The sequence below is a fragment of the Leucoraja erinacea genome, chromosome 2, assembly GCF_028641065.1.
Source record: "Leucoraja erinacea ecotype New England chromosome 2, Leri_hhj_1, whole genome shotgun sequence".
In the NCBI taxonomy this organism is placed as follows: Eukaryota; Metazoa; Chordata; class Chondrichthyes; order Rajiformes; family Rajidae; genus Leucoraja; species Leucoraja erinaceus.
In genome coordinates, this window is record NC_073378.1 from 125,141,433 (window position 1) to 125,166,540 (window position 25,108).

Below are 25,108 nucleotides of genomic sequence, written 5' to 3' on the forward strand. Positions count from 1 at the left end.
CACAAAATAGTTTTAGAATATCAGGGGGAAAATGCAATTATGGATTTTACTCACCTTCACATAAGGTACTCTATTTTTATCTTCATGGACAGAGAGATTGGTCTTGGATACTGAAAAGAAAAATATTCTCTTATTATCCAACATTTACTAAGATATTTATACAAATAGTACAAGTATATTTAATGTTTAGTTTTAGCTTAGTTTAGAGAACCAGGCCCTTCGGCCCACCGAGTCCATGCCGACCAGTGACACACACACACACACACACAATAATTTACAATTTTACTAAGCAAATTAGCCTACAAACCTGTATGTCTTTGGAGTGTGGGAGGAAACCGGAGATCCCAAAGAAACCACACGCAGGTCACAATGAGAACGTACACTTTCATATTTGGTATTCTTTTTCTTAGTGCAAAATTACGATAAAGCGTCCAGATTTTTAAAATCTCAAAGAATAGTTAATGGCCTAGAATTGGTTTACGACAATAATGGGAATGATTGCATCTTAAGAATTAAATTCATGGGCAGCTAAACAAATATTCAGAGCTTGCTGCCCATGCTGCTTTCTTTAACGCATTTTGCAGAAATCAATGAACTGAAGAGAATTTTGAACATTTACAACCTTTCCCGCCATGAAACAAAATGGTTGAAATACTCAACCATGTTGAGTAAGGTATAACAGAATCTCTAAAGTGTACTAAGCCATAATAACATGTTCCCAACCCATCTGGCTCTTAGAAAATAATTGGAGGGAATTAAATATTGTCAGGGTACAAAAGGCCAAAATAATTTTTTGGCCCGTTTCAAGAAATGCAATCCCATCAGCTCCGTCGCTGTGGGATCTAGAGTTCTGCAAGTTATTTTCTTGAGTGGTATTCTTTTTCTTTTAAAGCCCTGTTTGATTTTGTTTCCATCGAACCTACAGTGAGGAAGACCCATATTCCAACCTCTTTTGAGTTTGTCTAATCAGGCATTTCAGAATTTGTCTGTTACAATATTTTTAAGCTACTGGTTTTTCAACCCTCTAAATCTTAATAACATTTATATTCAATCTTTATTTTGCTTTCTAAAAATGTATCCAAATTAGTAAGTCAGAACAAAAACAGTAAATACTGGAATGACTGCGCAGAGTTTGTACGTTCTCTCTGTGACCGTGTGGGTTTCCTCCCACATTCCAAAGTCGTGTAGGTTGGTAGGTTAATTGGCCCCTCATGTGTAGGATAACAGAACTAGTGTACGGATGATCGATGGTCGGGGCGGACTCAATGGGCTGAAAGGTCTGTTTCCACATTGCATCTCTAAACTTAACTAAGACTCTGCAGGTCAGGCAGCCTCAACAGAACAGGTAACAGAATGGTGAGAAAAACAAAGTGGGAAAAACAACAATCGGCCTCTTAGACCCCCTCGCTTGAGTTCATCTGTTGCCAGCCCTGATATGACCCGCTTTATTTTTTCGCTCCCAGTTTCCCCCCCCCGCTCTCCCTACTATAACCAGTCTGAAGAAAGGTCCTGACCCAAAATGTCACATCCATTTTCTCCAGAGATCATGCCCGACCAGTTGTAACTCCAGCATTTTGTCTAGTTTTGATAAAAAACAATTGACGTTTTGAGGGAAGAACAAACCATTGGGCACCATTTGGGGAAATGTAGACAATTTTAGAGAAGTTAGAGTACAACTGGATCAGAGAATTAAAGTAGATGACTGGTAAATCAGGATCACCTTTTTTTTTTTAAAGACAGTATGGAACTGACAAATCAAACGTCGGCTTAACAATGGAGGCATTGTCCTCTGGTTTACCGACTTTTGTACAAATAGATTGAACAGATAACGGAAGCTTAAAGGAAGAAGATGGGCATAATTTATTTATAATGTTTCTACAAGGAACTGGAAATTACTTTAGATGAAGAAATATATTCAACTTTCACTTGTATAAAAGACTGGGGAAATAGAGCAGGGTGAGAAATTGAAGTCGTTCAGAATTTTACTGGGCAAACTGACTTTAAAACAAGCTAGTTCTCAAAAGGCCTTCCTGGCTGGTCCTGATTTTGGAGAATTTGTGTTTCATGACAGTTTCAATGAAATCCAAAGCAAGCAGAATTACCACATTTACCACATTTCACATAGCAATGAATTCAATAAATAAACAGTCTTTGCTGTACATGTCAGATATTTGCCACGCTTTATGTAACAATAATTCAGTTTCGTTCTCCACAGATACTGCCTCACATGCTGGGTACATTCAGTTTTGTATTACTTCAGATTTACAGAAATTATGGCTCGTATCTCAGTTCCAGTATTTATTTTCCTCTTCCCCATTGTTATACATCTGCTCCCATTTCTACCTTTCTTCAGACCCAAGAGCGGCACTTTTAATAAGCTTCGCCATCCTCTATCACATTACACCAACACCGTCTGCAGTCAGTCAGCCTCTTTTGGTCCATCCTATCCCCGCAGTTTAATTTGTGCTTGTCACCCTCCTCCCTTCACCGTTATATCAAAACTTAATTTTCCAGCTTTTCTAATCCCAATGGAAGGTCACTCTCTCAACCTACATTGCCTGATCTGCTGAATGTTTTTAGCATCTGCAGATTGTAGATTTTACATTCTACTGTCAGCAAGTATAGGTTTAAAAAACCCCAATTGACACGAAACCAATACAAAATAATATATTTTGCTTATCCACATTGTTCTGTGACAGTAATTGTCCAAAACAATAAAATACTGCATACTGGAGCAAGATCAATCTTTAATAGTAAGAAGCTAACTCACTACAAAAGCACAAAATGCCGACTAAAAACCAAATATTAAAAATAAACAAAATCTAATCACTCAAATGATAAGCAACAAATGATAAGTGCAATCACGTTTTAAAAAAAAAAGTTTTTTCCAAGTTTCCCAATGTTCCTCAAACCCCATCCATCAGTGGTTATCAAATTTAATGCTTACATTTCAGTATATTAAGAAATGCACAAAATCTTTTCTATCGTCAACAATGCAAAAATATATTATCAGACAAGATATTTTTTTTATCAAGCCTCTTTATGGCAGACAAACAATAAGTAAAGAATTGAAGGCAAGTGATTAGTTATGTAGACATTTGGAACTCAATGGGTAGTCCAACATAAGAGACTACAGAAAGATGTAAACTAACAAAAGTCAAATTTTGACAATTCTTTGAAAGGAATAAAAGAATGGTGCTAGTAGCAAATCTCAAGTGACATGGCTTCACTATTACATGTTTTCAGATTAATATAAACAGAAACTGGTGAGATGTGGTTGGAATGATGAGAAATTCCATGCTGAGGAGCATGTGGAGAGTTATAAGGATGTTTAACTGCTCACAACTTTCAGATTTTATAACCTACAGAAATGTCTACACGACAATTTCTTTGATTCTGCCCAAGATTCAAATGGTAGCTTTTTTCATCAATCCCAATAAATGCACACAATTTCGGCACAAAAGAAAATTACTAATTAGTGTTGAAAACGTAATATTTCATCTTACCATCCAAAAGATCCCTAATCTTGTCCAAATAAATTTCAAAATATGAAACCTGAAAGACAATTAAAATAATTAATCACAGAGAAAGAGTGATCATTTAAGTATATATATAAAAAAAAAAGCAGAGAACAAAAATAGAAAGGAATACTCGACAGATCAACATTTGTGGAAGGGGGAAATAAAATCAACCTTTCAGGTCATGAGAAACCTAACCTGCAGAACATTTCCAACAGCAATCAAATGACAGCACAGATCATGGCCTGGTCCAACTGGAGCCATTAAAAAAAAATTCAAACTTCAATTCATCGACTTTTAGTTATTACAATTCAGGCTATCTTCAACAAAATGTGTTGCATTTTCTGCCTTCACCATTGTTTTTATAGGAAATATGTTCAATTCCTTTTTACTTTAAAGCAATTACTTTAAATCTGTACTAACTCTTGAAATATATTGTTTCACATGATACAATAGTGGAATCTCTGCTTAGCTCTCTGTCCTTCCCCCTTCGTCAAGGATTACAAAATTATCAGGGCCAATCTCTCATCAAAACTCTGAAGAGGTTTGAAGAGTCTGAAGAAGTGTCTCGACACAAAATGTTACCTATTCCTTTTCTCCAGAGATGCCGTCTGACCCGCTGAGTTACTCCAGCTTTTTGTGTCTATCTGCCGTTGAAACCAGCATCTGCAGTTCTTCCCTACAAAACTAAAATTCAGCTCTGATAGCATCCTCAAATCCCAGACGAACCCTTTGCAATATTGCAATGTCTGTCTTAAATACAGGGACCAGAACAAAACAAAATTCTCAAACAGCTTAGGGTTCTTTATGAAGGAATGCTTTCTTACTTGGTCCCATTCATAGGTGACTCAACTGCTCTTTGAAATTTCAGCAAAAAAATGTATATGCTGGAAACCCAAAACACAACAGAAAAAGTTGGATATGCATAACAGGTCAAACAGCACCCAAAGGGGAGATAAACAATCAATGGTTTGAGTCAATGAACTTCCATCGGAACTGGGAAAAATGAAACAAGCGTGTTTTAATTTTAGAAATCAGTCTGGAGAGAAGTAGGAATGTCTATGATAGGGTGCAGACACAAGTTGTCAAAGTAACAACTGTTGCACAAAAAGTAATTGGGGAGACAAAAAACAATAAATAATTAGGTACAGCTACATGTGGTAAGAGGGAAAATGGTTCCTGAAATTGTTAAATTCAATCTGGAGGTAACATAATGAGATGAAAGAGAAGGTATTATCCATCAGTTCATGTTGGACATCACTAGAGCTATGCAGGATGAAGACAGTGGTCGTGAGGGAGCGGACCAGAAAAAGGTAACTGCTCAAAGCTTTCCAATTGTTCTCTACACTAATGCCTTGAAATCACGTGTGTCATTTATGTTTAATTTATGTTTTGTGTGTTTGACTGAGTCTGTGATACTGCTGCAAGCAAGATTCTTTGTACCGATATCTTGTTGTCCTTGTGCATAATACAATAAACTTGACCCAAAACATCAGCTTTGCTTTGCTCTCTACTGATGCTACCTGACCTGGTTCCAACATTTTCTGTTTTGTTTGAAATCTTATTGCTAATTTTCAACTTTTAAGGAAAGGCTCAACATTACTTCAAGCAATAGGTTATAGGTAGAGTAGGTGACAAATACCAGCCATAATATTGATATTTTCAACAGCAAATCTTTACCTTGATGTGGAATTCCAAATTTTCATCCATGGAGTAAATATAATTAAAAATATCTTGGGCTATTCTGGGAATTATTCCCATACAATCAGAATCATGAAGTGTTCCCTATATTTAGAAATGGAAAAGTGATACTGTTAATGAGATCCAACAGCAATTTTTTTTTTTAAAGCATATGAAGTAGATTACATTTATATCAGTTCAATTTCACCCATATGGATATGCCTATCCCACTGGGTGGCTCCGTCAGCGATGGCAGCCTCGCCATCGGTCTGCCTGTCTTTTTGTATTTTTTTGTTATTTGTAGTGTGTTTTAAAAGTATGTGTTAATGTGGTCTGGTTTGTTTTATGTGGGGGTGGGTGAGGGGGTCGGGGGAAACTGTTTTCAATCTCTTACCTTGCCGGAGATGCGATTGTTTTCTGGATCGTATCTCCGGTCGCTCTGTGGCCTAACATCATGGAGCTAGAGGCCTTGCTTGAGACCGTCTTTGATCCCCATCGCAGGGCCGTGGACTTACCATCGAAGCCTGCGGTCCCTTGCCTGGGATCGAAGCTCCAACCGCGGCTTGCAGATTCCAACATCGAGGAGCTCGCAGTCTCGGGTAGAGACCATAGATGTCGGGAAGCTCCAAAGTCGCAGGAGGTTCGACTAGCCCCAACCCAGGGTCCGATCGGCCAGCGCGGGAATCTGAGATCCCCCCCCCCCCCCCCCGATGTGGGAGCTCGATCGCCCCGATGTGGAGGGCTCGACCGCCAGCTACGGGAGCCAAGATCATTCCGTCAATGGAAGGCTCGAGGCTCCCGACCGCGGGAGAACAAAGAACGGGAGATTGAACAGTTTTTTCGCCTTCTATCACAGTGAGGAATGTGGAGGAGTCACTGTGGTGGATGTTCATGTTAAAATGTGTTTTGTGTGTTCTGTTGCTTTTTATTTGTATGACTGTATGGCAAATCAAATTCCTCGTATGCTGCAAAACATATATGGCTAATAAAGTAATATTATGATTTCTAAGATCAACAGCAATCTGTGCCTCGCTTTTGAAATCATACTTTAGTCTTGAGACAAAGACTACATCAGGATAAAAAATGTTCAACTCTTAAATATTTTTTAGTATTGTTAGAGATAATTCCAAAACCCAATGTATTATTTGCTCCGAATAAGAGTCTCTATTATGAAAAACTTTTTGTTGCTGTTGATCGTAAATTAATCAAGGATTACCAAACCCAGAGCAAAACTATTAATTAGCGAAATAATGGATGAAGATCAGAGATGCTCTGTGCTGATCTCTTGTGTACAAGGAATCACTTACCTCCATTGTGTGAGTTTTACCAGAGGCCGTTTGCCCATAGGCAAATATTGTACCATTATATCCATCAAGTACATCTGGAAGATCAAAAGGTAAAATCATAAACAAATACTTAGTGATTCCTGTGATCACTTTAGCAAGCAACAAAATCAAAACAGGCTCTGAGCAAGGAATTGCCATTATCTTCCAAATGTATCGTCATCACAATGTAGGACTGAGCTTGCATTTTATGTCACACATAACAATCCCATTAATGCAAATTAGATTCTCCTGCCAGCTACAGAAGTCTGCAACTTCATTCCTAACTACATTTGCTTCCAGTCTTTACAAATCAAACAATAACTGGTCGGCATAAATCGATAAAAGTACACAGAAAAATTTAATGGTTCATATCATATACCAAAGCGCCTGTGCAAAATTAGAAAGAGTGAGAAACACTAAATATTGAATTTGAATTTATGAAGAGACATGAGGTAGGTGCATGTTGAAAGGAGTTGGTAGGGATTGTGTTCAAATCCGGACTATTTTTAATCTTGATTGCTAATTTATATTCAGCTATTCAAAATATTTATTTTTGTAAATATTAACAATACCGGGGAAATCAGCTACATAGTTTAGATTAGTTTAGTTTAGAGATACAGCCCATAAACAGGCCCTTCAGCCCACTGAGTCTGCACCGACCAGCGATCCTCTCACATTAACACTAATCCAACACACACAAGGGAGAATTTCAATTTTTACCACGACAATCCTGTACGTCTTTGGAGTGTGGGAGGAAACCGGAGATCACGGGGGAAACTCACACTGAGAATGTACAAACTGCGTACAGGCAGCACCTGTGGTCAGGATCAAACCCGGGTTTCTGGCCCTTGATCTTGAGATAAAGCCCAGAACAATACAAGGAATCCAAATATTGACCTTTAAATGTGTTCCATAATTCAATAACATAGGCAATCTGATCTTAGTCTAAACATCAGTTTCCTAACTGATTCCCATAATTCAGAAACCCTTAAAGTCCAGATATTTATTTCATCATCCACAGGTCTCTGAGAATTCCAAATATTCACAATCACAGCTCTCACACTTTTAGATGTAGTAAAACCAACACGCAACTGGATGAATGCTGTAACTTTCAATACCAATGTGTAATGTGTGAACACAACCCAAATAGCTATTGGGAATGGAATATATAGTGGTCCTTTCCAAATGTGTTTAAGGACGGCACAGTGGCGCAGCTGTTAATGCTGCTACCTCAGTGCCAGAGAGCTAGGTAGCTCCTGACCTCATGCAGTCTGCATGGAGTTGCACATTCTCCCTGTAATCACATGGGTTTGCCAGCTCCCAAAGACATGCAACTTTGCAGCCTAATTGGTCCCTAGTATGTAGGGAGGGGATGTGAAAATGGGGTAATAGAACCAGGGTGGGTAGACACAAAATGCTGGAGTAACTTTGCGTGACAGACAGCATCTCTGGAGAGAAGGAATGGGTGACTTTTTGGGTCGAGACCCTTCTTCAGACTAATGTCAGGGGAGTGGGCGGGACAGAGATAGAATGTAGTCGGAGACAGTAAGACTGGTGGGAGAACTGGGAAAGGGGGAGGGGATGGAGAGAGAGGGAAAGCAAGGGCTATTTGAAGTTAGAGAAGTCAATGTTCATACAGGGTGTAAGCTGCCCAAGCGAAATATGATGTGCTGTTCCTCCAATTTGAGCTGGGCCTGACTCTGACGATGGAGGCGGCCCAGGACAGAAAGGTCAGATTGGGAATGGAGGGGGAGTTAAAGTGCTGAGCAACCGGGAGATCAGGTAGGTTAAGGCGGACTGAGTGGAGTGAAACAATCGCCGAGCCTACGCTTGGTTGACACCTGGAACTGCGAATACAGTAGATGAGGTTGGAGGAGTTGGAAGTTACACTCTGCCTCACCTGAAAAGATTGTCAGGGTCCTTGGATGGAGTTGAGTGGGGGAGGTAAAGGGACAGGTGTTGCATCTCCTGCAGGGGAAAGTACCTGGGGAGGGGGTGGTTTGGGTGGGAAGGGATGAGTTGACCACGGAGTTGTGGAGGGAACGTTCTCTGCAGAAAGAGATGGAGATGGGAAGATGTGGCCAGTAGTGGGATTCCGTTGGAGGTGACGATAAGTGTTGGAGGATTATATGCTGTATGCGGCGGCTGATGGGGTGGAAGGCGAGGACAAGGGGGACTCTGTACTTGTTGCGAATGGGGGGGGGAACAAGAGCGGAGCTGCAGGATATGGAGGAGATCCTAGTGAGAGTCTCATCTATAATGGAAGAGGGGAACCCCTGTTTCCTAAAGAATGAGGACATCTCCGATGATCTAGTATAGAAAACCTTGTCGCAGATGCGGCGTAGACGGAGGATTTGGGAGTAGGGGGTAGAGTCTTTAAAGGAAGCAGGGTGAGTAATTAACTAGGGTGAACAGGTGGTCAATGCTAAGTGGGCAGAGTGTTTGTTTCCATGCTTTATCATTCAATCATATAATTAGAACACGAAATTAGACAGGAAAAATAGTGAGACTCAAGTCATGCTCAAACTACAGAGTACTATGGTCAGAGCACATCTTCTTTCCCCCAGCCCCTGCAATCAGTCTGAAGAAGAGTCCCAACCTGAAACTTCACCTATTCATGTTCTCTGGGGATGCTGTCTGACCCACAGAGCTTCTATAGCACTTTATATCTTTCCAGTAAACCAGCAATTGCAGTTCATTGTTTCTACATTGAAAATGCACTACCCAGTTCCAGTTTGGGGCATGGAATACTTTCAAACCTGAGGTGGCTCAGAAAAGTGGCATGGCATTGAATCTTGCATCTGTTGTTAAATATGTTGAAAGATTAGTAAACAAACTTGAGCATTTTGCTCATGTATGGAAATATTTAATAGCACAAATGATATTTATTTAATTCTGCATCTTTAAATTGTGCAACAGTGTGCCGACAAGATGCAAACTGGTCATTGGAAAACCTTGGCAATTCTAATAATTTCAGCACCAAAAACTCCCAATTATATAAAAGCCTATTTTAAAATTGACTGAACCAAAAGATTGATATTAGGAGAGCTGATTAGCAACCTTGTTATAGGTTTGGAGGATCTTTAAATGGAAGAAGGAGACATTTGAGTAAAGTTGAGAAAAGGGGGTAATTTCAGTGCTCTGAACAAAATATGACACGTTCAAGTGAGTTTATTGTCATGTGTCCCTGTATAGGACAATGAAATTCTTGCTTTGCTTCAGCACACAGAACATAGTAGGCATATACTACAAAACAGATAAGTGTGTCCATATACCATAATATAAATATATACACACACGAATAAATAAACTGATAAAGTGCAAATAACAGATAATGGGTTATTAATAATCAGAGTTTTGTCTGAGCCAGGTTTAATAGCCTGATGGCTGTGGGGAAGTAGCTATTCCTGAACCTGGTTGTTGCAGTCTTCAGGCTCCTGTACCTTCTACCTGAAGGTAGCAGGGAGATGAGTATGTGGCCAGGATGGTGTGGGTCTTTGATGATACTGCCAGCCTTTGAGGCAGCGACTGCGATAAATCCCCTCGATGGAAGGAAGGTCAGAGCCGATGATGGACTGGGCAGTGTTTACTACTTTTTGTAGTCTTTTCCTCTCCAGGGCGCTCAAATTTCCGAACCAAGCCACGATGCAACCGGTCAGCATGCTCTCTACTGTGCACCTGTAGAAGTTAGAGAGAGTCTTCCTTGACAAACCGACTCTCCGTAATCTTCTCAGGAAGTAGAGGCGCTGATGAGTTTTCTTGATAATTGCATTAGTGTTCTCGGACAAGAAATACAGTGGATTCTCTATCGATTAATGGAAGAGAATACCACAACATCATTTAACATGAAACAATAAGCAGATCACTTGATTTTGCTATAATGGGTGCAATCATCCGACACTTCTCTACTTTTTAATTAAAGTTGGTTTAATGGTAGAACTACTTGGACCAACATCTGTGTTTATGAGTGGTCTGAATTTCTCACCAGTTCGGCATTCATATGCAAAATAAATTTGAACCTCCTGAAGTGAGACAATCAATCAACTTATAAGCCCAAAACCTTCATCACTTATAGTACATTATAATATACACAATGTAATTTTATAAATTCTTTAGTACTCGAATTTCTGAAACAAATTCAGCACAGCTCCTTTTCATGAACATAACCTACCTTTGACAATATTTTTTGCACAGGCATTGTATACTTGCTCTTGCGTTGAATTTGATGGAAAAACATGGTCATACATGTAGGATTTGCCCTGTAAAGAAAGTATTGAATCAATTAAAACTGCACATTCAAAATGTTTTACATAACAATTCCCTGTAGCAATATACTGCATCGAAAATAACGCATCCATATTTTGTAATTTATACAGTATATTTTGAATAAGCAAGATGTACCTAATAATGTTTCTTATTTGTATCAGCAAGAATATTGCTGAAATGATATGTGGTTTTAAAAAGTAATAATAACAATGCCCATTCAAGAACCACATTTGATGACCTCCAAAGACATGGTATTTTGGGACAAGACCCTTCTTCAGACGGGTACAAATTTATACTTTTGCAAATAACCAATACAAAGGTTGTTTGAAGATATGCATAAACAAGAAACAGCTTATGAGGAAAGATCCCAACCAGAAATGTAATCTGTCCACTCCCGCCACAGATGCTGTCTGACCCATTTAGTCTCTCGAGCACTGTTTTTTCCCCTCAAGATTCCAGCATCTGCAGTCTCTAGCTTCACCACGAAGATGTACATGAATATCGGTGACACAGAAAATGCTAATGCTGGAAGGAATGGCATCCTGGCAAGTGAAAAAGTGGAAGAAGGTGTAGTCAAGATAACTTTGGGTTTTTATGGGTTTGTAATAGACATCCCATGTGATAGAGACAGGGAGATTGAGAAAGAGCAGAGGTATCAGAGATAGTCCAAGTGAATTTAAGGGTAAAGTAGAAGTTAGTACAGGTGTGGTATTCAGTCTGAAGAAGGGTTTCGACCCGAAATATCACCCATTCCTTCTCTCTAGAGATGGTGCCAGTCCAGCTGAGTTACTCCAGCATTTTAGGTCTACTTTGGAAATCAGTACAGGTTCACCACCAATTTTAATAATGATACAACAATACACCTTTGACCCACTAATTTCCATATCTCTAAAGCACCATGGACTGCTAAAAGTTTAAATGAAACAAATATTAAATGTAAATTAAATGTGCTTATGCTTGACATTACAACTCACTTGGACCTTGCTTAGAAGCCATTGTTAAGATTAAATGTAAGCAAAATAAACTAACAATTGCACAAAACTGAGGGATCACCAGCAACAACTGCTGATGTAAACAAATAAATCTTTCGGGATGTAGGGACACGCCTGAAAAAGCGCACGCCACACGCAATGCCATCTGCGGCAGCCCAGTGAATTTCAAGTGCACTCTTGTAATTTAGTCTGGATTAGAAGTGCCTGATCAACAGTTGTTGGAAAAATCAGTGGTGGACCTGTAGTAAAGCTGTTGTGGTCAACAGGAGCTAGAGACATCCCGCTGAAGTTGAAATCAAAACAAACCTATACTAAAAATATATTTTAGTGAAAGGTTACATTTTTGGTACCTTTAACCTTGCCCCTTTCAGGTTGTCAGAACCGCAACCAACATTTTACAGTTTTCCAGCCTAAATCAAGTCCCTCTACTGGTCATTTAAACTGGAAAATAATTCTGCAACTCTCTGATATAAAAGCTTACATTGAAAACATCCATGTCATTTTTAAATGTCAAAGGCATTAATGAGACACTGGTTTTCCCTGAAAGATACATTACTGAGTACAGAATTCCAAAGATGAATTCCAGACGAAGATATTTTTATTCATCTCAGCCCATTATGCTGACCCTTTATTCAGAGAACACGAGCCCTAGTTCTCAACACATCTACTGAGGAATTAACATCCCTGCATTTATCCTGTCAAATTCTACAGCTCTGAACACCAGGAAAACAAAAGAGCTCATTGTCGACTTCAGGAGGCACAGCACCGACTTAGTCCCCTTACATATCAACGGCGAGTGTGTGGAGAGGGTCAACACCTTCCGGTTTCTCGGCGTCCTTATCTCTGCTGATATCTCCTGGATAGACAACACGACAGCGGTCATCAAGAAGGCTCAGCAGCGGCTGCACTTACTGAGGGTTCTCAGGAAGCACAACCTGGACTCCAAACTGCTGCTGACCTTCTACCGCTCGTCCATCGAGAGCCTGCTGACATACTGCATTACAGCATGGTATGGCAGCTGCACCATGGCAGACAGGGAGAGGCTTCAGAGGGTAACTAGGACAGCACAGAAGATCATTGGTTGCCTTCTCCCCTCCCTGATGGATATTTACACCTCCCGCTACCTTAGCAGGGCAAAGAATATCAAGGACAGCTCCCATCCTGCGTTTGGACTGTTCGACCTGCTGCCCTCTGGAAGGCGCTATAGGTGCATCAAAACTAGGACAAATAGACTCAGGAATAGTTGTTTTCCGAAAGTCATAACTACTCTTAATTCACACATGCACTGACTTCACAGCCCAACACCCGGACTTCCATCTATTCTATCCACGTATTGAAATTTGGAACTGTAATATGTATTGTAACTGTAATTTTTAATATTTTTAAAATCATTTTTAATATTTAATATAATCTTTAAACATCTGCCTAAGAATACTACCTATTCATCCTTCACCATTTTTCCTTTCTAGATATGTATATAGCGCTGCAGAATTGTGTACCTATCCCCCCCCCCCTCCTTTTGGTTTTGTTTTCTGTTTCTTGTTTTTTGTACTAAATTATATGTATGCACTGAGTACGAGCTGCTTTTAATCTTATTGTACATGTATAGTGACAATAAATAACATATCTATATCTATTTGTCTCATTCTTCTCACTACAAAACCAACCTTTTTAATTTCTCCTTCTGGGACAATCTCCCCATCCTAAGAATCCATCTTAAATGTTTCCACTGTACTCCCTTGATCAAGCCTATCTTTTGGATAAGAAGGATATCAATACCAGGTGCCGTATCAGTAGGCCCTGCATGTTTGAAGTATATTGTTTGCCTTGATATTGCTTCTTGTACCTGCATATTAATTTTCCGTGATGTAAAAAGAGAAGCACAACAGAATAAACCCACATTTGTCATACGTCTCACTATTTTTATCTACCAATGTAGATGACATGATGACATGTACAAGGCATGATTAGCAAGTTTGCAGATGACATTAAAGTGAGAGGATGTTGTCAGGACTCGAGGGCCTGAGCTATAGGGAAGGGTTGGGCAGGCTAGCACTTTATTCCTTGGAGTGCAAGAAGTTGAGGGGTGATCTTATCGATCATGAGCGAAATAGATAGGGTAAACACACAGAGTCTTTTACCCAGAGAAGAGGAATCATGAACCACAGGTTTAAGGTGAGGGGGAAAGATTTATTAGGAACTGGAGGGGCAACTTTTTTTTAAATTTTTTTTTTAAACACATAGGTATATGGAACAAGCTGCCGAAGCAGGTCCTATAACAACGTTTAAAAAACATCTGGACAGGAACGTCGATAGGATAGGTTTATAGGAATATTGGCTGAGGGCAGGCAAGTGGGACTAATGTGGATGGGGCATGTGTGGTGGGTGCAGTGTTTCCACTTTGAAGGAAATTACCTGAAATTCGGGGAATTCTGGTTGTCTTCGGGTAATTTTAGGGAAATGGAATAATTTGGGGAAATTTCCGCATCCGACCCGCGAAGGGGTGTAAAGGTAATACACACAGCACTGCCGGTTTGGCGCTCAAAGGTTTAAGTAGAGCATTGTCAGTTTAACGCGTGGGGATTTAAACAAAGAGCTGTCGGCTGCAGCGCTATGGGTTCTAAATATAGCGCTACTGGCTGCAGCGCTGTGGGCTTTAAACATAGCGCTATGGCCACAGTGCTATGGGTCACAGACTGTTCGTGAAAATTCTCGTATAACAATGAGTCTTTGGAATTCTCTTTCTCAATGGAAGTTGAGCCTTTGATTATTTTTCAGGCAGTGGTAGAATTCTGGATAAGCCTCGTGGTGAAAAATTACTAGTGGGCGATTGCATACATTTGGATTGGCCTTGATCTTACAGAACGGTGGGTGGGCTCAAGAGGCCGAGAGGGAGGTGGGGGGAGAGAGGGGGGGGTGGAGAGAGGGAGGGGTGGAGAGAGGGAGGGGTGGAGAGAGGGAGAGGAGAAGGAGAGTGGGAGAGAGGGAGGGGGGAGAAAGGGAGGGGGAGTTAGAGAGGGAGGGAATAAGAGAGGAAGGAAGGGAGAGAAAAAAAGGGGGATGAGAGAGGGAGGAAGAGAAGGAGGGAGGGAGGAAGGGAGGGAAAGGGGGAGGGAGGTCGAGGGGGAGGGGGAGAAAGGGACGAAGAGAGGGAGAGAGAGCAGAGACAGGGACACATAAGATGAGGTTGAAAAAATGAAGACAACGAAGCTGTTGGAGGCAACGGAAGCTGCCGTGCATAACACTGTACAATTGAGAAACAGAAGCAGGCAGATATGGTGTAGTTACATAGTTCTGTTTTGCCTTGTTCTTCTTTGTGTTGTTAACGTGTGCCCACGAAAAAAACCCAACAAATAGCACGCAGGAAGCATTTTAAAAAATTTCAGGAAATACCAAATTCCAGGAGATTTAGGATTCTATTTAAGGAAATAATTTTTTGAGGTGTGGAAGCACTGGGTGGGTGAACAAGGGCTCTCTAGTGCACATTGCGAGCCAGGGGTAGCGTTGGATGCTGGAGCTGGGGAGACTATGCAAGCCAGGATGCCATTGGGCAGGTCTATCCACTATAACCAAAATCCGTTATAAAGGGTTCAGTTAAACCAAGAGTTTACTGTACACTGATCCTCAAGGGAATCTAATACTCTTTTGTTCTTAACATACATCCAGAATCTTTTGCAATTCTGCAAATCTCCTCTCAATCAATTTTGAAAGTTACTATCGGATGGTATTGAAATTTGCTTTCCCCTAATTTAGGACTAACCTGTGCACCAATTTCCATAACTATCTTGTAACTAGTAGAATTACGGATCCTGGTTCCAGCAACGGCTGCGGAAGGTGGAGGTCCCGACCACGGGGGAAAATGGAGGAGGTCTGGCCAAGTTCTGACCTGTGATGAATGCTGTGGTGGATGTTTGTGTTACATTTTTATTGTGGTTGTGTGTTCTTTATTATTGTGCCGCTGCTGACAACCCAAATACCACCGACCCTGGTTGTGTGGCAATAAATTCTATCAAATCAAAATCAAATCGTGCCCCTTCATTATGCTCCAAACAACTTTCCTAGATACACTTAATGCTTTCCCATCTAGTCCCTTAGCAATTTAGTTTAGTTTAGAGATAGTGCTGAAACAGGCTGTTTGGCTCACCGAGTCCACGCCTACCAGCAATCCCTGCACATTAACACTATCCTACACACACTAGGGACAATTTACACTTATAACAAGCCAATTAACCTATATACCTGTGTGGGAGTGTGGGAGGAAACTGAAGATCTCGGAGAAAACCCACACAGGTCACGGGGAGAATGTACAAACTCCGTACAGACGGCACCATAGTCGGGATAGAACCCGGGTCTCTGGCTCTGCATTCGCTGTAATGTAGCAACTCTACCACTGCGCCACAGTGCCCACAAGAATCCACAATAAATCTTGATGAATGTCTTCACGGTCATCTGCAAACTTATTAAATTGTACATTTTTATTCAAATTGTTGATATATATATATGAAAACAGCAATGGGTCCTGTACCAATCCTCGAGTCAGGCTAGTCACGGACCTCTAACAATCTTCCACCATCGCCCGCTGCTTCCCACCATCAAGCCAATGATGTACCTTGCTCTGGATCCTTTCATCTAGCCTTCCAGAGTAACTTACCACTCAGAATCTTATCAAAGGTCTTGCTGAATTCTGTATAGACTGTGTCTCTGGGTTTGCCCTCAAACTTTTTGGATACTTCAAAAGTAACCTCACATTTGTGAGGCATGACCTCCCACACACAAAGCCATGCTGACTATCTCCAATCAACTCTTATCTTTCCAAATGCATTGATCTCTTATCCATCAGCATCCCCTCCAACTTACCAACCGCAGATGTTAAGCACACTGGTCTATTGATCACAGATTTTCCTTTTAACCTTTCTTAAATAAAGGCACAACATTAGCCACCATCTAGTCTTGCCAGACCTCTCGTTGGAAAGGATGATGCATATATTTCAGCCAAGGCTCCTGTAATTTCTTCTCTAGCTTCCTAGTGTTCTTTCATATTTCTGATCTACAACCTTGAAAGCACTCCAATGTCTCTACTTCCCCATAAGACTGAGGAAATTCAGCATGTCTCCAATGACTCTTACCAATTTCTACAGTTGCACCTTAGAACACATCAGTCTGAAGAAGGATCTCGACCTGAAACGTCACCCATTCTTTCTCTCCAGAAATGCTACCTGTCCCGCTGAGTTACTCCAGCAGTATGTGTCTATCTTAGAACACATCACATCTGGGTGCGTCACAACTTGGTTTGATAACTGCTCTGCCCAAGATTGTCAGAAATTGCATAGAGTTGCAGACGCATCCCAGTCCATCACACAAATTAACCCCTTGACGGATTCCATTTATGCTTCACACGACCTCAGGAATGCAGCTTACGGAATAAAGGTCACTTAAACCCAGGACATGTCCACTTTTCCCCTCCCAGGTCAGGCCGAAAATACAAAAGCTTAAAAGCACATATCACCAGACACAGGTATACCTACTTCCCCACTTATTAGATAACTGAGCAGACCTCCCATATGCTAATGATGCTGTCATGATCTCCCAATTTACCTTATTGGCAGCACTTACTTTTTTATCTGTACTTTCTCTGTAAACGCAACACTATCTTCTGCACTCCTTTATTTTTTTTTATCATAGCACTACATGTACTTGATTGTACTCATTAACAATATGGTTTGACTGGATGGCATGCAAAACAATTTTGCACCATCTGAGGAGGTGACATGAATAAACCAATGCCAACTTAATACCAATATCCAACTTTGTACATTAAGATGTCCTGCACTTCCTCTCCTGTAAGGCAGACGGTCCCAAAGACATTTTGACTGGCAGACAGTTATTGAAAAAAGTTTAAAAATTAACTTAGTTTAGGGCAGAAAACAGCACAAATAATCCACATTTTAATACATAATTGAAGAATCTGTGTGCTTTACTGGAAAATATGATCCAGCAATACACAGCTTCAGAAGTGAAACAAATTACAGGATATAATAATTAGTTTGTACAAAGTGCTGGTCCATCTTGAGTACTATACTAATATGGAGATATCCTACCTTTGAAAGAACCTAAAAATGAAACTAAACGGATCAACAGTCAGAGTGGATTTGGCAGAGGGTTGGAGAGGGGGTTCCAGTGGTTACATTAGGAAAAGTCCAAGTAGAGGTTATGGTGAAGGCAGCACACATTAGTCAGGGCATTGATCGTACCAGTGCCCAAGAAGAGCATGGGGACCTGCCTCAAAGACCAACATACATAACACTTACATCCATTATAATCACTATATTAAAGTGCTTCAAGAGGACCATTATGGAGTGAATCAACTCTTCTCAGAAATGACCTGAACCCACGTCAATTTGCCCGTCACCACAACAGGTTAACAGCAGGTGCTATATCACTGGCTCTCCATTCTGGATAACAAAAACATATACCTGAAGCTGCTGTTCATAAACTACACCTTGGCATTTAACATATCATCCCCTCCAAACTCATTACCAAAGTTCAAGACCTGACCGTCTGTACTCTCTTTTGCAACTTGTTCCTTGGCTTCATCATTGGGAGATCACGAACAGTGCGGATCAGTAACAATATCTCCTCCTCACTGACCATCAACAAGGCTACACATCAAGACTGTGCAATTAGCTCCCCTGCACTACAGCCAGGACTGTGCGGCTAAGCACAGCTCCAATACCATCTAAATTGTGGCAATAGCAATGCTGCAGTTACGAGAATCACGGTTGGTGATGAGACAGTCTACGGGAGAGAGATTTAACACCCGATTGAATGGTGTTGCAACAACAATAGCAACAATATATTAATGGGTTAAGGGTGGAGAGTTAGCAACGTCAAATTCCTGGAGGTTGACATAGCACATGCCCAGCACATTGATGCAATAGTGAATTTAAGGATAAGCTCAGACAACTAAAAAAAAAGTACAGGGAAGTCAAATGTATTTTTGTCTATTTCTTTTAAACAAAGTGGGCAGCAGGCTGGGTCTGCATTTATTTTGGAAAAAGACAAAATGCTGGACTAACTCAGCGGGTCATGTGGTACAACATGAATAGGTAATGTATCAGCTCAGGAAGGGCTATCCTCAATAACCCAAAACATTTACGGTACACGTGACAATAAACTAAACTAGAATTCACAGTATCAGGGCAAGATGATGTTTGTATGGATTGAAGATACGCTTCTATGCAATAACCAGAGAGGAAATTGATCTTGTTACGATTGGAAGTACATAACCAGATGGGTATCCCAAGGATTAATTATTTACAATTTGCATAAATCGTCAGGAGGGAGCAGAGTTCACGGCATACAGGTTTGCTGATGCCATGAAAATAGACAAGGATATAGGAACATTGCACTAGGATACAGGTTGGTTAAGTGGACGAATCGAGTGCATAACTAGGAATTCTTTTGCATAAATTGCCAAATATTAGTAGGCAGGTGCAAGTAAATAGTAGAAACAAGGAACTATAGATCCAAGATAAATAGAATATTGGCACTTGTTGCAAAAGGATTGGTAGTTAGAAATAGGGAAGCACTGTTCAGACCACACTAGAGTACAGAGTAGAGTTTTGGTCCTCCTTGTTAATAAAGTGTTACAGGTGTAAAAAGGTAGGTCAAGAGAGATTCACTGTGCTAATTCCTGGGATTAAAAGGTTCAGATTCAGATTATTTTATTATCAATCATCTACACCCTGGTGCAATGAAATGAAACTCAGAGTAAATAACGCACATGATAAATACAAGAGTAAATACAATGACGTGAAAAACAGTCGAATTTTACAAGATTGTTGTGCAATCCAAATGATGACATCTTATCACGAGCAGCTGAAGTAGGTAGGTCTATATTCTTCTTAAGTCTAAAGAAGGGTCTCAATTGGAAATGACAACTATTCCTTTTCTCCAGAGATGCTGTCTGATCTGCTGAGTTATTCCAGCTTTTTGTGACTATATTCCTTGGAGTTCAGTTGAATGAGGTGTGATATTATTGAAGCATCAATGATCATAAAGAGACATAACATTGCAGGGGTGGAAGATTGCAACCTTCACGTGGTCCGCCCTGTTTCGACGAATGCAATCAACCCGGCTTGCACAGACAAATAAGATCAAATAGAACAAGTTGTCCTACAACATTAGGCTGTGCAGGCCATACGCAAGAAGAAGATAACATTGCAGATGGTAGGATGTTTCTACAAGTAGGAGAAACTTGAATGAGAGGACATAGTTAAAAGATTAGAGGGGCAGACTTTAAAAAACATGCAGCGTGGGAACTTCTCGCTGTGTCGATCTCTGGAATTCCCTGCCCTGAAGCAATTTGGAAATTAGATCTTTGGCAGTATTCAGAGGAAGTAGATTTTTTTTAAAGATCAAGGAATTGTGGGCAATGGGGAATTAACCCATAATTGGAGAGAAGATCTGGCATGATCATATTGAACGGCAGGGCAGGCATGTTGACTAAATGGCCTATTTTGTGTTCTTTTTAATTTTATTTACAATATTGCTGTATTCCAGCTGGCTTCTTTCATTGCTTACGTTACAGCAACAATATTTAATAAGGAATGGAATTTCTCAAGCATTCTAGCTTACATTGACCAGTTTACCAGTTCCACGCATTGTTTCTCTATTGAGATCCTACCTTCCCTAGCCAACAATGGACCTACCAGGCACCACCCTGCTCAAGATCATTTGTCATCACCCATCCTTTTTCCCCCAGAGATGCTGCCTGACCCGTTGAGTTGCTCCAGCATTTTGTGTCTATCTTTAAAATAACACCCATGTCCACACCTCCAACCCAGGAGCCAAACAAGCTTTCCAGGTCAGAGAGATTCACTTCCAACAACCTCATCTATTGCATATGGGGTTCTCAATGTGTCCTCCTCTACATCAGAAGGGTCAAATGCATACTAGGCCTCTCTTTACCTAGCACCTGCACTCCTTCCGCAATGGCTCACTGGAGCATAACTTAAAAATTCATAGAAGCAAAATTAGGCCATTCGGCCCATCGCATCTACACTGTCATTCAATCATGGCTAAACTATCTTTCCTTGTCTACCCCCATTCTCCTGCCTTCTCCCAATAACCCTCGACACCCTTACTGATCAAGAATCTTTCAATCTCCACTTTAAAAATACCCAATGACTTGGCCTCCACAGCCGTCTGTGACAATGAACTCCACCGATTCACCACCATCTAGAAAAATAAATTCTTCCTCATCGCCTTTCTAAAGGTACGTCCGTTTATTCTGAGGTTGTTTCCTCTGGTCCTCGACTGTCCCAATAGCAGAAACATCCTCGCCACATCCACTCTATCCAAGCATTTCATTATTCAGTAAGTTTCAATGAAATCCCCCCAATTCCGTACTCAACATACGTTACCCCAAACATCCCCGGGATCATTCTTGTAACCCTCCTCCGGACCCTCTCCAATGCCTGCAGATCCCTCCTCAAATATGGGGCTAAAGACTGCTCACAATGCACTAAATGTGGTCTGACCAGTACCTTATAAAGCCTCAGCATTACATTTCTGTTTCCAGATGCAGGCCATTTTAATTCAATTTTCCAATCCCATGCCAACATGTCTGCCTCCTCTGCTGTCTTGATGAGGCAGAGTGCAAACTATTAGAACGACAACTCATGTTCTGCCCTACAACCCAAATGAATAAACACAATATTATCTGATTTCAAGTAACCTACTCGTCCTCTGTTCCCTTTTCTATCTTTCTGATTTCCCAAGGTCCTTCCACACACCCCTTTCCAAACCACCACTCTAGCTATGATCACAATGAATGGCGGTGCTGGCTCGAAGGGCCGAATGGCCTCCTCCTGCACGTATTTTCTATGTTTCATTCCCCCCCCCCCCCCCCCACCCAGAACCTGACTATATTCTCTCCCCTCCCCCACCGACACCATCACCCACACTCCTCCCACTGGATCTCCTATCCCCTCCTCCCTACTGTTTCCATCATCCCTCCATTTGGTCCCACTCTGGCTTTCTATCTGAATCCATAACCTGCAGCCCTTTGTCATCGCTACTTACCTCTGAGCGTCCAATGCTATCTCTACCTATCTACCTATTTATCAATATGCCCCTCCTCACCGAGAGCTACCTATTGCTTGCAAGCTTTTGCTTCAACTCTCCCCCTCACCTCTTTATGTGGCCATAATCTCTCTACTCCAAGTCCAGATGAAGGGTCTTCTCCCTATTTCCTTTAACTGACACAGATGCTGGCAATTAGGGATGATGCCTGACCCACTCAGCTTCTCCAGCAGTTTGTAGTTTTGCTGCCAAAATATTAATTTGATTGCTTCGGTCAAATGCTAGCTTAGCCAATCTCATCCTTTTCCCAGAAAGGAACTATAAACTAGATCACCATGACTGCAACAATACAGGGTATTGAGAATCTATGGGACTCTTCTACAAAAGGACTGTGCAAGCAGTCTTTTGAATACAGAGCTAGATAGATCCTTGCAAGGGGTGAAGAATTACTAGTGATCAGCCAGAAATGTAAATTTAAGTTTGTAATTTGATCAGCCACAATCTAATTGAACAGCAGAGCAGGTTTGAGGGGGCTGTGTGGATCCTACTCCTTTTTCTGGAAACACAAGAGAAGCAGAGTCTGGAATCTCGAGCAAATTGCTGAAGGAATAGGATGGGCTAGACAGCATCTGTGATCATCATCTGTGATTTCACATATGCTGCCTGACCCACTGCATTCCTCCAGCACTTTGTTTTCTGCTATTTCTAATTTGTATGTTCGTTGAATTCCTATGTTACAAAAACCATCAATCAATCTTAATGTTTTTTTTTTAAATGTTAGATTAATCAAATGTTTAATCTGAAACCAAAATGCTGTAGGAATATTGAAGATATATTTTGTTCTATGCAGAACATTAGGGTTTGCATACCTTAGGTGAACTGTAACTGAAAGGGTTCCAACTGTTTCCGATCAAGTTCCAGTGCACAGGAGTAGACATCGTAAAAAGTACAAATATTTTGGTATAACAACATGCTTATGATTGCTAGACAAAGTAGAAAACAGCAAATGGCATAAGGAGATATATCACTGAAGTCAATACATATCAATTGAGAATGCTCAAAATGCCAGTGGAAACACTGGGTGCCAAATGCAAGTGTTCCATTTCTGGGCACTGACATCACTGACCTTGATAAATGTAAAAATAAAGTCAGAAGCACTTGCAACTACGCATCCAATCCACAGACTGAATGAATTAACTCCTGGAGTCAATATTCTCAATCTCATCCCATTTAGGTCTGTGGCTTTTGTGGTCAATGACATTGGCATAATAAATAGCAGAGCAAGAATATCCAAAAGGTATAAAAACAAAAAACAAAAAAAGTTTTCCAACACTTGACATAATGAAACCTGTTGAGTTGATACATTATAAAAATACAATAATGTATAGCAGTGTAACTGGAAACAAGTTAGGGTCAACTGAAAAAGGACAAAGTGCTGGAGTAACTCCGAGTCAGGCAGCATCTCTGGAGATCATGGATAGATGATGTTTTGGCCAGAAACATTGTTCTGTTGAGTTTTGTTTTGATTTGAGTTTAGGAGCAAGGAGGTCCGACTGCAGTTGTACAGGGCTTCTGCCTCATAAGGCAGTGGAGGCCAATTCTCTGGAGGCTTACAAGAGAGAGTTAGATATATCTCTTAAAGATAGAGAAGTGAAGGTATATGGGGAGAACACAGGAAAGGGGTACTGATTGTGAATAAACAGCCATGATCACAGTGAATGGCGGTGCTGGGTCGAAGGGGCGAATGGCCTATTGTATATTGTTCGAGACCACACTGGAATAGTGTGTGCAATTTTGGTCTCCTAATTTGAGGACATTAGAAGGACATTAGAAGGACATAGATATGTGAAAAGAAAAGAGATTAGTTAAAACAAATGTAGGTCCCTTGCAGTCAGAAACAGGTGAGTTGATCATGGGGAACAAGGATATGGCGGACCAATTGAATAACCACTTTGGTTCCGTCTTCACTAAGGAAGACATAAATAATTTGCCGGAAATAGCAGGGGGTCAAAGGAGTTGGAGGAATTGAGTGAAATCCAGGTTAGCCGGGAAGTAGTGTTGGGTAAATTGAATGGATTAAAGGCCGATAAATCCCCAGGGCCAGATAGGCTGCATCCCAGAGTACTTAAGGAAGTAGCTCGAGCAATAGTGGATGCATTAGTAATAATCTTTCAAAACTCTTTAGATTCTGGAGTAGTTCCTGAGGATTGGCAGGTAGCAAACGTAACCCCACTTTTTAAGAAGAAGGGAGGGAGAGAGAAAACGGGGAATTACAGACCAGCAGCGCATTTGGAAAGTGGTGAAATCATTGGACAAAGTCAGCATGGATTTACGAAAGGTAAATCATGTCTGACGAATCTTATAGAATTTTTCGAGGATGTAACTAGTAGCGTGGATAGGGGAGAACCAGTGGATGTGGTGTATCTGGACTTCCAGAAGGCTTTTGACAAGGTCCCACATAAGAGATTGGTATACAAACTTAAAAGCACACGGCATTGGGGGTGTTCAGTATTGATGTGGATAGAGAACTGGCTGGCAAACAGGAAGCAAAGAGTAGGAGTAAACAGGTCCTTTTCACAATGGCAGGGAGTCACTAGTGGGGTACCGCAAGGCTCAGTGCTGGGACCCCAGCTATTTACAATATATATTAATGATCTGGATGAGGGAATTGAAGGCAATATCTCCAAGTTTGCGGATGACACTAAGCTGGGGGGCAGTGTTAGCTGTGAGGAGGATGCTAGGAGACTGCAAGGTGACTTGGATAGGCTGGGTGAGTGGGCAAATGTTTGGCAGATGCAGTATAATGTGGATAAATGTGAGGTTATCCATTTTGGTGGCAAAAAACGGGAAAGCAGACTATTATCTAAATGGTGGCAGATTGGGAAAGGGGGAGATGCAGTGAGACCTGGGTGTCATGGTACACCAGTCATTGAAGGTAGGCATGCAGGTGCAGCAGGCAGTAAAGAAAGCGAATGGTATGTTAGCTTTCATTGCAAAAGGATTTGAGTATAGGAGCAGGGAGGTTCTACTGCAGTTGTACAGGGTCTTGGTGAGACCACACCTGGAGTATTGCGTACAGTTTTGGTCTCCAAATCTGAGGAAGGACATTATTGCCATAGAGGGAGTGCAGAGAAGGTTCACCAGACTGATTCCTGGGATGTCAGGACTGTCTTATGAAGAAAGACTGGATAGACTTGGTTTATACTCTCTAGAATTTAGGAGATTGAGAGGGGATCTTATA

General features: G+C 41.0%; 1 protein-coding gene across 1 annotated transcript in view; it reads right to left on the reverse strand.

Annotated features, from left to right (window-relative positions):
* Positions 1–25,108, reverse strand: part of LOC129715239 (kinesin-1 heavy chain) — an 85,859-nt gene that overhangs the window by 45,509 nt on the left and 15,242 nt on the right. The window contains exons 2-6 of the mRNA XM_055665100.1: positions 10,695–10,782; positions 6,506–6,579; positions 5,199–5,303; positions 3,507–3,555; positions 55–110 (exon numbers count right to left, since the gene is read on the reverse strand). Coding sequence (XP_055521075.1) covers positions 55–110; positions 3,507–3,555; positions 5,199–5,303; positions 6,506–6,579; positions 10,695–10,782 — 372 coding nt within the window. The remainder of the gene's footprint in view (positions 1–54; positions 111–3,506; positions 3,556–5,198; positions 5,304–6,505; positions 6,580–10,694; positions 10,783–25,108) is intronic.